At 43.3% G+C, this 13,618-nt stretch overlaps 1 protein-coding gene across 7 annotated transcripts in view; it reads right to left on the bottom strand.

The window, feature by feature from the left end:
* The window catches only part of hdac5 (histone deacetylase 5), a 109,389-nt gene that overhangs the window by 65,575 nt on the left and 30,196 nt on the right, over positions 1 to 13,618 (bottom strand). For 2 of the 7 annotated variants that reach the window (XM_015969261.3, XM_070546988.1), the window contains exon 1: positions 8,067 to 8,453. The exons of 2 other annotated variants lie outside the window; for them this stretch is intronic. In XM_015969261.3, coding sequence (XP_015824747.1) covers positions 8,067 to 8,223 — 157 coding nt within the window. In that variant the 5' untranslated portion in view covers positions 8,224 to 8,453. Of the gene's footprint in view, positions 1 to 976; positions 1,056 to 7,934; positions 8,031 to 8,066; positions 8,454 to 13,618 lie in introns of those variants that run through there. 3 more of the 7 variants (XM_015969264.3, XM_015969265.3, XM_070546990.1) reach the window with 3 other exon arrangements.

Below are 13,618 nucleotides of genomic sequence, written 5' to 3'. Positions count from 1 at the left end.
GTCTTTCAAGTCACGTCTAAAGACACAATTTTACCAGTTGACCTTTTCCCATTGAGTCACAAGTCAGTCTTGGTTTTATTGTGATTTTATTCTTTTATTGTCTTGGAATTTTTTAAGCTCACTTTTATCATTACTTATTGTATCTTTTTATTGTTTAAAGCAGCTTTCCGGAGTTTTCCCCTTTCAGAAATGAGGTATGATTTTTCAGAAATCCGTAAAAGCGATCGTCTCATCATGTACTGTGATAAATGTAAGCCATACGTCTTTTTTCTGCTAAGCACGCCCCCTGTCCCGCAGAGCTCCGTGCAATAGGAAACTGAGCGCCGACCAGAACTAACCAATAGTGTTGGACTACCGCTTACTTGCTTCAAATTTAAGGAGTACCTCGACTGATGCAGAGTTGATGAACTTTTCACAGACAAGAAAGTCTCTAAAATATAAATATATGAAACACAACATGACATGAGAATAATACTCGTAAAACAGTGTGTTTTAGCTCCGTTTGTCGGCTACAGAAGCACATTTATGAACAGAAACGTGAAGTCGCCATCTTAAACGAACACAGGAAAATTTTTTGTGTGTGATATGCTTGTCAGCCACTAGATGGTGCCATCGGATAAGAGAAATACTCCAGAAAGAAGCTTTAAGGTATTTTTTTTTTACTATGCTCTTGCCTCATGTTTTAAGTTTGTGATAGTGGACAGCACCTAGTGGAAGGTGCTTTAGAAATATTCTCCTCTTTTGACAATCTTAAGGATGCGCCTGGTGGTGTTTTACACTCTGCTCAGTTTTATGGTTTTTATCAGACTCTGAACCAGGAAATTGCTGCAGACAGCAGCCAGAAAGCTCTGGGGCAACCAGCGAGCCTGCACTCTAGCCAATTAGTGGCCGACCGTCGTGATGCTGGCTCGGCTCAGCCCTTGGAACCACAACGGAGCAGGGGCTGAAAAGAAGAGGGAAACTAGGAGGGAAATACCTGATTGTGCTGTTGGAAAAGGAAACCAGATCGAACCGCAGCAACCCGAGTCACGCAGAGTAGTGCCGTTTGAAAAGGCCTACATGGAACACATGACAACAAACTGCTTCAACAAATATGAAAACATCTAGCTGAGCCTTCTACATGAAATATCCAGAGTCATACATCTGTCCCAAGGTGATCAGATATTATTAGCTAATAATGAGACCAATACAATCAGAAATCGCTGTTTAGCATTGACATGAATCATCAAGGACCTTAAATTACTTGATTCCAAAAGCTCACTTTGGTTTGATCTGTTGAATTTAAGCTTGGTTTAAACTAAGTGACTGCTCAGTCTTTCACAGAGACGAGTGTTACCATCATCTGCGATGGAAAACACGGAACAAGAGAGAATTTGGCTAAACCTTCTACAGCTTTAACCACTGATACTAACAGACAGGTCTAGGGATCCCACTAGCTTTAGACCTCATAGCTAGCCTAGCAAGCCATCCATATACGTGAATATAATCCCAGCATCCTCATGGACAGAAAACCAGATGACCCAGCTCCGTGGATAAAACGTTTACAGGTATAATGACTGGAAACAGCAGCTGTATTTCTGATTAATCAGTCTGAAGATTTGTTAGGAAGGAATGTTGTGTTTTCAATGTGTGAGTATCAGGATCAGTAGGGCCTGACACCCTAAAGGCCCTGAACTGGATAAACTGGATAAAATATAACGTTATCTCTCGTGTCACGTGACGCTACGTGACCGCCGTGGAAGCTGTGGTCACGTGATGAAGGTCTGTTCCATTTAACCGATTTCTTTGACCAAGGAAGGACAGTGTCCTCGTAAGCAAGGTTCCTGGCCTCGCAAGACGTCGCCTTGCAAGGCCAGGAACCTTGACATTGAGAAACACCCAAGGTCTCTGGATGATGCCATAATAGATGCCATGTTTCCTTCTACGGGAGCCTATGAGGACAAAATGCATTTACTGATTTGTAACAAATGGTTACAAAACTTTCTCCATTCTTATATGTTGTTCTTTTACACATTTACCTTTTCACTTGTTGCCAGTGATGAAACTGATGTGCTTGTTATTTTGCTGAAGTTTGCACTTCCCAGGGCTTTCTGACCCCAATGGGCATCTGTTGGTAAGATCTTACTCCAACAGAAAAATAAGCGTTGCTTGCAACAATTTAGGTATCTACTAGGGCTGCTCAATTAATCGAATTTTAATCACGATTACGATCTGAGTTTTGAACGATTATAAAAACAAAACAAGCCGATTATTTGCTCCTCCCACTTGCGCTGCCCCGAGTTGCAAATGAAGCGCTCCTCCCACAGTGTTGCCAGCTTGGCGACTTTGACGCTATTTCCAACAGCTTCTCAGACCCCCTTCTTGACTTTTTAAATCTTAAAAGTACCTAGCGAACACCTCAGAAACATCTCTGGTAACCCTTAGCTACTTTCTGGATAACTGTCGTTGACGTTTCCTGCAGGTTAGCTAAACACTCCGCCTGCTCTCCGGACCGTTCTTCAGGACATTAGGAAAGGGAATGATGTAGTGATGTGTCAGTCGCTAAAGAAATGGTTCTCAGAGTTGGCTCTGTTGGAGTAACCAGAGTGAGTGACACACACCGTACCTGCGGACTCCTGAGCCGCTAAAACGGCTAAATGTGCGCGTGCGGCGAGCTAAACACACGTGCAGCTTGCCCCGATTGCTGAGACCGGGTTGGGGGGTGGGGGGTGCAGCTGTGGTTGGGACAATTATTACATTAACTGATGGACTTGTAAATAAATAGTTTATAAATAAGGTAGAAATAAGTTCCTCACGCTGATAAATAACTAATCTCTCTGAGGACACGGTGCTAGTGCACTCTCCTACAGCACCTTGACACGACTCAATAAATGTTATGCAACATTTTGTGACCATCAATTTATTTGCATTTATTTGTTATAAATGCCACTGTATAAATCTTGCTGTCAGTATTTGCAAGATATTGGTATTTGGGTCTGTACTGGTTAGACTTAAATTAGTTAAACCAAGGTCTATAGCCCTTGGGTCATAGACTATGAGCTATAAGTATATTGGTCTTTTTATACTGGGAATCAGGAGTTCTTTTAGTGATCATCTTGTTTCTTATTTATTTTTGTCCTGATTGTGCCCTGAGCAATTTTATGACTGAATAAAAACAAATAAAATCAACATAAATTGAAAAATCGTCCTAAATAATCGAGATCTCAATTTCAGTCACCATAATCGGGATTATTATTTTTGCCATAATCGAGCAGCCCTAGTATCTACTGTAGAGCCCTGCACGGGCCTAAAATGTGAGCCCGTGTCCGGCCCGGCCCGAGGGGGTGGAGCCCCAGCCCGACCCGGTCCGAAAAGGTTTTCAGGGTTCTCTGGCCCGACCCGAGCCCAACTTTTTTTTTTAACCATTCATAATGTTTTAGCGTGATAGAATGCTCAGCATTCTAATTATCTGCAGGAAGCGTTCTGCAGTAAAAAAAGAAAAAGAAAGAAAAGAAAGATAAACAGCATCAATGCAGCTTTTTTTTTCCTAACAGAGCGTATTTTTCGAGCGGCAGATGAAATTAATGAACGCTATATTAATTGGATGCTTTAGTAAATTTAATCTGCTCTGAAAATGTGCTTTTGTGCAATTAGAAAAAAAAGCAGCATTCTAATTTTCTAACTGCAGAGCGCATTTTCAGAGCGGCAGATTAAATAAATGCCCCCAATTATTATAGCGTTTGTAAATTTAATCTGCCGCTCTGAAAATGCGCTCTCCGGTTAGAAAAAAACAGCAATGAATGCTGTATTTTTTTAACTGCAGAGCGAATTTATTCACAGAAAAATAGAATGCTGCCGTTTTCATGAGAATAAACGAATGGTTTCTGACATCAAAGTGGACATAAATGGCATATTAGAATAGGGGCACATGTTTCAATCAGCAGTTAGAGAATTTGTTTATATAGGCGCGTTTATAAACCACACAGACCTTAACTGAGCTAACGGGTGCCGGTGCGTGAGAAGCAGGCAGGTGCTGCTGCGTTCAAGTGTTTCAGTTTTTTTTATGAATTCGATTATAAATAAAGGCGCCCGGCCCGTGTCCGAGGTAATTGGCTTCAGTGCAGGGCTCTAATCTACTGCCTCCTATCGCAAGGCAAAATACACACTGTTACTTTAAATGTAGCTGCTATCAGTACCAATCCAATAGATTTAAAACATTAAAAGCTCTAAACACTCTAAATATTGCAGGAAAGCTAAATAAATCTCACAACTTTGTGTGTTGTGAGATTTATTATCATAAATATAATTTTTATTAATGTTATTTTTATTTTAACAGTTTTAAGAGGTAAGGAAATGAGATTAATGTGATGTGTTAGTTTTATTTTGAAGGGCAGTTCAGTGGGTGGAAAGGGTTGTTTCTGGTTCCGGTCAGCGGCTGTTGTGCTAGGGAATGTTGCTCTGTTCTGAACTGTTCTGTGGATAAATGGGAAAGTTGTAAGGTGTGGGTTACTGCCGACAGTATTCTGAATAAAAGACCCCTAACCAAATAACCTGAGAGAGTTAGAGTCTTAGGTTAATAGATTTATTTATTGTACTTGTTTATTATTTATTTATTTATTACTTGTAGCGGATGCTGGCGGGCTGAACACGGAGTCGTCCACCACAGAAAGGCATCCAGCATGATAACTTTTCAGGTTAGTTGGTCTGGTTTCTGACGGTCACACTCATGCAGATGAGTGTTAGTGTTGCTGCATCTAACTATTGACTGCTCCAAATGTCTTTGTATTTCAGTGTCATTACTCCTGAAATCCAGCCATTTAAGGCCGTCTACATGACAGTCACAAAAGAAACGGCTCTCAGAGCCGGTGTCGGTACAAGATCTGCTCAGGGTCCGTCGACTGCCGATGACGTCAAAGTAGTTGATTGGCTGAACATGAACCTTACGGAATTACGTAATCACTTTACGTTGTTATCACGTTACGTTGGTCCAGGCAAATCTTTCTGTTGGAAAGATGGACAACTTTTACAAAGAAATCCATCATTACCTCTTTGAAAATACACTTTTAGCATAGAGCTGCATGTATTTTAGGGCTGGACGATTAACTGCATGTGCAATTAAATTGCGATGTGACAAAAGGAGAATTTCTAATCGCAAAGGCTGCTATTTGGCAGCGAGTGGTTAGCGCATTGCTAATATACATGGAAAAACCCATAGGAATGCTAATGCTAATATAACCGATTACATTCTCACAAATTATGACTTAGAAATGTGCCAAATGATTACATTTGGAGTCTAACAGAAAGGAAAACTACCATCAATCAAATAAGTACAGACAGGTATTTTAGTAAAGCCAGAAAACTTTTAACTCCAGAGTTTTGGCTAGCAGCTATGAGCGTAACTGAACTACGCATGGACAAGACATCAAAAACTAAACACAAAATACTTAAATAAACGGGACACACTTCTTTCCTGCAAATACAATTTCACAGGTGTTGCTAATACCTATGATCCTTCAAGGGATGTGCTCAAAGAGGAGTTCAACATTATGAATAAAATATAGTGTTTTATTTTACCAATACCATTATAAACACAAACTTACGTCTTAAGAAACATTATTTTAATAACGAAACTGCTAAATTCTTTCCAACAGTATCGATGTGTAGTGTATTTTGTCCGAGTGGGTTTGCCGTACTTTGACGTCATCGGCAGTCGAAGGACCCCGAGCAGATCTTGTACCGACACCGGCTCCCTCTAGAATTAACCGGAGTGAGTGACACACACACAGTACCGGCAGGCTCCTGAGCTGCTAAACACCAGCCATGTATCGCGATACCCTTCTCCTAAAAATGGCCAAATGTGTGCGTGCAGTCAGTATTTGCAAGATATTGGTTGGAAATTTGGTTCTGTACTGGTTAAATAAGTTAAACCTCAGTCTTTGGGTCATAAACTATTAACAAGTGTTTTGGCCTTTTTATTCTAGGAATGAGGAATAATTTTTTTGATCATCTTGTTTCTTTCTTTTTCTTATGTATTTTTCTCCTGATTGTGCCCTGAGCAACTTTATGACCAAATAAACAAACACATAAAATTAACATTAATTGAAAAATTGTCTTAAATAATTGAGATCTCAATTTCAGTCACAATAATCGTGGTTATCGTTTTTGCCATAACCGAGCAGCCCTGCCTGTGTTTAACAAAGGAACTTAAAAAGCGCTTAGCAGCTACACTGGCTCATCGTTCCAACCCTGTTCCAAACGTAACGGCCCCACACTCAGCTCCACCTCGTTTCCCATTTTTGAATTGTCTGGGCATGACGGGACCTGTGACACGGTCAAAATGGCGGTGGTGGGAACCTCCCATTTTGGCATAAAAACTTATAATTCAAGCCTAAGGACACAAACTGTCCAGTATATATGTTGATGGTTAACACCTGTAGATGCTCTCTAGAAAGTCTGAAAATATCTTTGAAACTCCACAAACCCTCTAAATCTGGTTCTTTAAAGATGTCAGTCTGGTTTCCAACAATATCCACCAATCAGGACGTTAGATTCATAACATCTACCTGATGACTACTGAAAGGTCAAGTCTCTGTGCAACTAAACAAATCCAGTATTATGTGAACCACACCACAAGTCTGGGTCTGGTCCTGCTGGTTCTCCACAGAAAGTTCTGGTGCTTCTAGATCAACTCATCCCAGTTCCACCAACACAATACACTGTGTGTGTGTGTGTGTGTGTGTGTGTGTGTGTGTGTGTGTGCGTGCGTTTGTGTGTGTGTGTGTGTGCGTGCATGCGTTTGTGTGTGTGTGTGTGTGTGTGTGTGTGTGTGTGTGTGTGTGTGAGTGTGTGTGTGTGTGTGCGTGCGTTTGTGTGTGTGTGTGTGTGTGTGTGTGTGTGTGTGTGTGTGAGTGTGTGTGTGTGTGTGCGTGCGTTTGTGTGTGTGTGTGCGTGCGTGCGTGCGTTTGTGTGTGTGTGTGCGTGCGTGCGTGCGTGCGTTTGTGTGTGTGTGTGTGTGTGCGTGCGTTTGTGTGTGTGTGTGTGTGCGTGCGTGCGTTTGTGTGTGTGTGTGTGTGTGTGTGTGTGTGTGTGTGAGTGTGTGTGTGTGTGTGTGTGTGCGTGCGTTTGTGTGTGTGTGTGCGTGCGTGCGTGCGTTTGTGTGTGTGTGTGTGTGTGTGTGTGTGTGTGTGTGTGTGCGCGCGTGCGTGTGCGTTTGTGTGTGTGTGTTTGTGTGTGTGTGTGTGTGTGTGTGTGTGCGCGCGTGCGTGTGCGTTTGTGTGTGTGTGTGTGTGTGTGTGTGTGTGTGTGTGTGTGTGTGTGTGTGTGGGAGAGATTTACAGACAAAACTACTTTTCCCTCTATGGTGGCAACACATTCTCACACCCAAAGCATCAAAATATAACAAGTCGGGGTGCCCCAGCACGTCAGGAGAGGGGGCACGTGCCACCGCGGGCATCTGTATTTGGCGCCCATGGTGACACGGACATTAATCCTCGAACCTCTAGCGATTTAACCTTCCCCTCAACCCCAACCCAACTTCAACTCAGTAATTTTCTATTAGGTTTTGCACGTGCGAGCTGGTTAAGGTTAGAATGGGGGCGAGGGAAGGTTGAGTAGTTCAGAAGTCGCTCAAATGTCCGTCTCACCGCGGGCGTCGGATACAGACGCTCTGGGACAGTACGTCGTCTCCTGACGCGCTGGGGCACCCCGAATCCTCATATTTTGACGTTTTGGGTGTGAGATTGTGTTGACCGTGGAGATGTGAAGGACTGATGAACTGTACTAAAACGAATCAGCTGATCCAGAGTCAGGCTTAAGTTATGTACATTGTTGCTGTAAACAGCACCGAAGGCTGCTCGTTTCTGCTGGAGCAGATGATCCTGTGGTGCTTCATTAAACAGCTTCTCTTTCACTCCCAACAGAAACTGTAGCTAACAGCCCCCCAACATCATGTTTACCTTTACTGCTGCTCCTTCTGCATCTAACATCTGAGCACACACACTCAGAAAACTGTCTCTGACTGGTAAATTAGTTCCATCCAGCCCTGCCTCCCACTCAGCCCCACCTCTGCTGTCCCAGAGATGACTCACCAGCAGTGGGCATGGCAGTGCCGGAGCTTCGACTGCTGCTCAGGAGCTCCAGAGGCTGATGACAGCTGTCTGTGCTTGCAGAGGAGAAACACGACTCGGTCTCGTAGATGGTCTGCAACATGGCACACAGTCCTGACACCGTGGGGTGTACCAGCATACCAAGACAACGTTTATTTAAAAACTCCGAGTCCTTTTCTTGCTAGATGCCAGCATGACTTTCACTTCAGCTGCCAAAGACGAGGATAACCATGAAGCCAACCCTTTAGACGGAGTTACTTGTTAAAGGGATACATGCATCTAAATGTCATGTGCTCTAACCATAAAACTACAATGGTTTCTTCATGAAGAATATATAGATTGAAGCTCCCAATTTCCGTATGAGTCTCCGGCCGGTCAGTGCAAGCTCCTCTGACCAGCCTCCTCCACCTCCTGCAAACTTCTCATAAGATCATTGTAGCAGATAATTCCAGTAAGTCCTCACTGCAGGGATTAAAGGATTGGGCCAAAGATGGAGTAGAAGGTCCCGAGTCCTGTTGATTACTGAAATGGAGGCTGTTGCAGAAAATCTGTGAGATGCCTTCAGATGAGGTTAGAAAGTTGTTTTTTTTTCTGGTGCAGTGTGCCGTTTCAGTTCATCCCACAGCAGGCAGACGGATGACAAGCAGCGAGAGTCAGAAACAACTCCATCAGCCGGAGAGCTGCTGCAATCAACAACAAAAACAGGACCACGGAGACGCCAAATTCCCACAGTGAGCCTGAGTGCATCAAAGGATCCTCTCGCTGTTCTCCTGGTCGACAACAGGAACGGAGTAAAAGGAGGATGACAAGGAAGGCGGGGAGGAGGAAAGGCAAGGACATAAATAGCTCTGGGAGAGCGCTCTCCGAGGTTCCATGTTTCCAAAATTAGAACGACGCAATGAGAGAATAACAGAAGGAGAGAGAAAGGGGAGGAGGGGAGAGCTAGGCTTGAGGAGAGTGTTGAATCCTGAGAAACTGGAACGTCAGATTCTAGTCCTGAAAACACAGAAAAAGAGAAGCTCTGTGTGGGAGGAGAGGTAGCTGACACCATCCGTCTGAGGGCTGCTGGTGTGTACACTCGCTGACGCTCTGAGCTGCTGAATGAATGGAGAGGGAGGAGAGAGGGGAGGAAGCTGAGGAGGAGAGAAAGGCTCAGCGTAGATCACTGGGTGGGAAAGAAGTTAAATCGGTCCTTGTCAGGGGACGTATCGGGTGCTGTAGCGAGTTGCATGATGGGAAGCTAGGTGTATAAACAAAGGAAGAGTTGGTCGTTTTGTGTTGTGAGCTTATAAACCTGCAGGACTCCTGTTGTGTGAAGGGCTGCCTCTTCACAAGAAGGTAAAAAAGTTAAATGTGGGCTGGGATCGTCTCAACCGGATATTTTCCATGTTTTACCGTTTATTTTGACGGAGAAACCTTAAAGTGACAATGTGTAGTTTTTAGCATTCATCTCTGGAAATATCCATCGGAATGTTGTAGTAAATGAAATCAAAGATACACAGTTGTTGAAACATATTGGCAGTTTCATAACATGTAACCATAAAAATCTGTTCTAAAATACATGGAGCGGGTCTAACGGGCTCTGGGCGACGCCATATTGGATGCCTTGCTACCTTCTACGGAAGCCCGTGTGGACATAATGCATTTGCTGATTTGTAATAAATGCTTACTTTCACCATTAATAAACATTGCTGCTTTACACCTTTACCTCTTCACTCGTTGCCAGTGATGAAAGGGAATCTGATGTTCTGGTTATTTTGCTGGAGGCTGCACTCCCAGGGAGTTTTGACCCTCATGGCCATCCGTTGAAAAGGTCTTATTTGAACACAAAATACTGCTTGCATGCAGTGGTTTAGGTATGCACTGCCCCCCACTGCCAGGGAAATACACACTGTCACTTTAAGGCTGTTGGGCATTCTGACAGACTGGAATCACCCCGACACATGCAGGTGTGCGGACACGTTAAACGTCACGCACAGAGAACATTATGGAGGTAACAAAATACATCAAAAGATTCCCATCAGAACATCCGAGTTCTCTGGACACCATGATCAGTGCAGCTCGCCATCAGCGCTCTGAGGAGCTGTGGAGAGCAGCTCGGAGTCTGCGGGTCACAGCCCAGCAGCAGAACCAGAACACAGCAGGTAAAAGTTCCTACTTTAAGGGAAATTGTGTCACTGTAACATTAATATGTTGCTTGTTTAGACTAAATACTGACAAATGAATGAAAATTTAATGAAAATCACGGGAGGAAACGATCGTGACCGTTTTTAACTCTGTCGGTCAAACTGAAAACAAACATGTCTACCCTGCTGTAGGTCATGTTCCTGTACCTGTTGTAACGTATACTGATGATAACTTGTTTAATTACGGCCCATCCAGAAATAAAACCTGGAGCAGCGCCTGTGTTAGTGGAGTCGTGATTCTGGACGACTACTCCTTACTTTTACTCGGTCATAAACATGAAGAAGTAGAGCTACGCTAACTCAGGGGATTTATTTTCAGCAGTAATGAAACGTCTGAGCTCCGTTTGTTTCCTCTGAGGTCGTACGGATGGATGGATGGAGGGATTGGGGCTGAAAATAGCCTGTTAGAGGGGAGGAGGAGCCAAATCTAAAAATAAACAGGAGAGAGATGGCAGAGAGAAGTGGATCCAGCTCTGTGGGAAGGGGGGGTTCCTCATCTCAGCATGGGGTTGTCCTCTGATCCAGTTTCTGCTAGCTCCTCAGGCTAATGAGGAAATATGCTAAGCCTCAATGTCCCCTACTGGTCTCAGGAGGGACACAGACATCCCTTACTGCTTGCATGAGGGACGTAGTCTGAAAGGTCCTTGTTCTGCTCTGCAGTTGTTGAGACGGCTGCAGCTAGCTGTTTCTAGAGGCAGTGGTAACCCAAGGACCCACAGGTGGACACAAGAGTAGGAGTGATCATCTCCAAAGAGGTTCTAGTAAACCATCCAGAGCCTCAATGACTGATGTCACCTCTCTTCTTGTCTGATCCCTTCCCCTTCATGGCCCACTAGTGTCTGCAGATCTGGGTTTACTGCTTGTCCCACAGACCAAACGTAAGGCCAGGTGATAGGGCCATTCAGGATGTGGAATCAGTTGCCCCTTGGGATCAGACAAGCACAGATATTGAAGATTTTTAAAAAGAAACTAAAAACTAATTTATATGCTTTGGTGTTTTTACAAGGTAGAAAGTAAAAAAAGCACTTGTGTATCTGCAACATTTAATATCTTGTCGTGCACAGCCCTTTGGGCCTCAAAGGAAGGTTTAGGCTGGCGATGGTGATGGTGATGACGACGACGACGTGTGGATGCTGTAGGACTGCATTGGCTGACACAACGCAAACACATCAATACGTTTGTGTAAAGAAAGCCGTGCTGTGTTGTAGAGTTATGTAACCATGATAGAGGAGTCTGTGCTTAAGAAGAACTCAACTGTACATTTGGAACTAGTCTGGCGTGTCTCCGAATGACAAAACACAAATCACATTCATCAGCACAGTGAGGGTTAGCTAGTAGCTATGTTGATTTCATTTGTTCCAACCCTGTTCTAAACGTAGCAGCCCCACCCTCAGCCCCACCTCTTTTCCCGTTTTTGGATTGCCTGGGCGGGACTCAGTCAGGGAAAACCTCCCATATTTGGCTTCAACTTGTGCCCCGGCGGAGCGATTGGCAGGCTATGTCCATATTTTTATGTCGATGGCAGGAACAGAATATTGGACCAAGTAAAGCCAGTTCAATGCCGATGTTTGATAAAGCGTCTCCAGATAAAAGGACAAGCAAGTGGGAAAAACTAGAACTGAAGGAAGAACTTTCTGCATGGTCAAAGACTCGACTCTGACCACAACGGCGGGGTTGAACAGACTGCCTAAAGTCCACGATCCTTAATCTTTGTTTAACCATGACCCAACTGAGATATGGCTGCAGCACGTATCAAACACGGTTAAGACCATGACACAGGAACAAGTTTACATTAAAACTGAACAGATTACAGTGGTTTCAATTAAACACGTTGTAGAGCTGGCCTCGAGGACGTTTAAGCATAATTTATACTTCTCTGTCAGCTCGGCGAGGGAGAGACGCACACGCACTGACAGATACGTTCCGCTCTGAGATTCCTCCGTCAGCTGGGGTTTGTTGCTAAACAATTCCCCGCCAGGACAACAGAGGGCATATTCTCAGGTATCCTGCCACCATCACAGTCATGTAACCGGTCCAGAAGATTGTGTTTACACTGTTTTAAAGTATTTCTGAGACTTTGAACACAAACCAGTTTTTTCCCCATCCACCTCTTCATGCAAACCAATAAAACACTTGCTGCATATCTTCATATTCCATCAGTCACGCGTGCATAAACGTTCATATTTTCATACTTTTCCCATGATGTGTTCTTCAATCTGTTCCATGTCGGCCACTAAATATCTTTACATTTTTGAGGGGGCAGCGTCCTGACCAATCACAAGCTTGTGGTGTCCTTCCCTTTCGACGGATAGTTAAAATCGGAGCATGTCACCATCACACTCTGGAAGCCGGTTGGAAAGCTCTTGCACTGACACATAATGGTGTAATGTTTTGTAAGTGGTTACTTTTAATAAACTGTCATTAAAATATAAAGGTAGTCAATAAAGTGTTTAGTGATGCACAGATATGTAATATTTAGGCCGATACCGATATTAAGATCACTTTGATACCGACATACTGACATTGTTGCTTCTAAAATTGGCAGATTTTGTATAGAATGAAAATAATTAAAGGTGAATTTATGTTATGTACACACACACACTTATGGTTCTGAGATCATTTCATTCACTGTTCATATGACTAAACAACTACACATCACACCTCTCACCCTCTGAAACAGGCAAACAAATGGAGACGAGATGGAAAAAATATCGGTTGTTAATATCGGCCCGGTTTTATTTATTGAACTGTTACGATGTGTTAAAAAATGACTAACATTGGCCAATACCGATATTGATGCAGATATAGTGTCCATCCCTAGTAATAATCCATAAAATATGGATTATCAATAATATTTAACATTTAAATTTCGAATGATGATATGAATAGGTACTTTGGGTATGCCAGGGAACCAACACTTATAATAAGCAAAATATAGTTTATAAAAATACAGTTCTTACTTACAGTTTCTACGACTAATGATCACACAGGATAATTACAGATAAATGGTTATTCAACGTAATATCAGCTGAGAATTTTAATGGCACATGATCTGAATTCTTACCACCAGTGCTGGCGGCTCTGGTGGGAGTTTTAACTAAAGTTGGTTGGTCCTGAAAAAGGATGACTCGTCACCGCTAAAATATTCTGTTGAAAGACCCGGTCTGATCCACCAACGAGAGAAGCATTTAGCATGAAGGCTTGCTTGAATTCAGTTTTAGAGGAAGTGACTAATCTTTTAAAAAGTTTTGGACCAATCAGAAGCCAGAAAGTGTATCAGGCGTTAACAAAGTTCTCAGACATCACCCCTTTCCCCAGAAACTTAGAAAAGGCTTATTTCACTTCATG

This window comes from Nothobranchius furzeri, chromosome 18, assembly GCF_043380555.1.
Source record: "Nothobranchius furzeri strain GRZ-AD chromosome 18, NfurGRZ-RIMD1, whole genome shotgun sequence".
Taxonomy (NCBI): Eukaryota; Metazoa; Chordata; class Actinopteri; order Cyprinodontiformes; family Nothobranchiidae; genus Nothobranchius; species Nothobranchius furzeri.
This window is presented reverse-complemented; position numbering and strand designations above follow the sequence as displayed.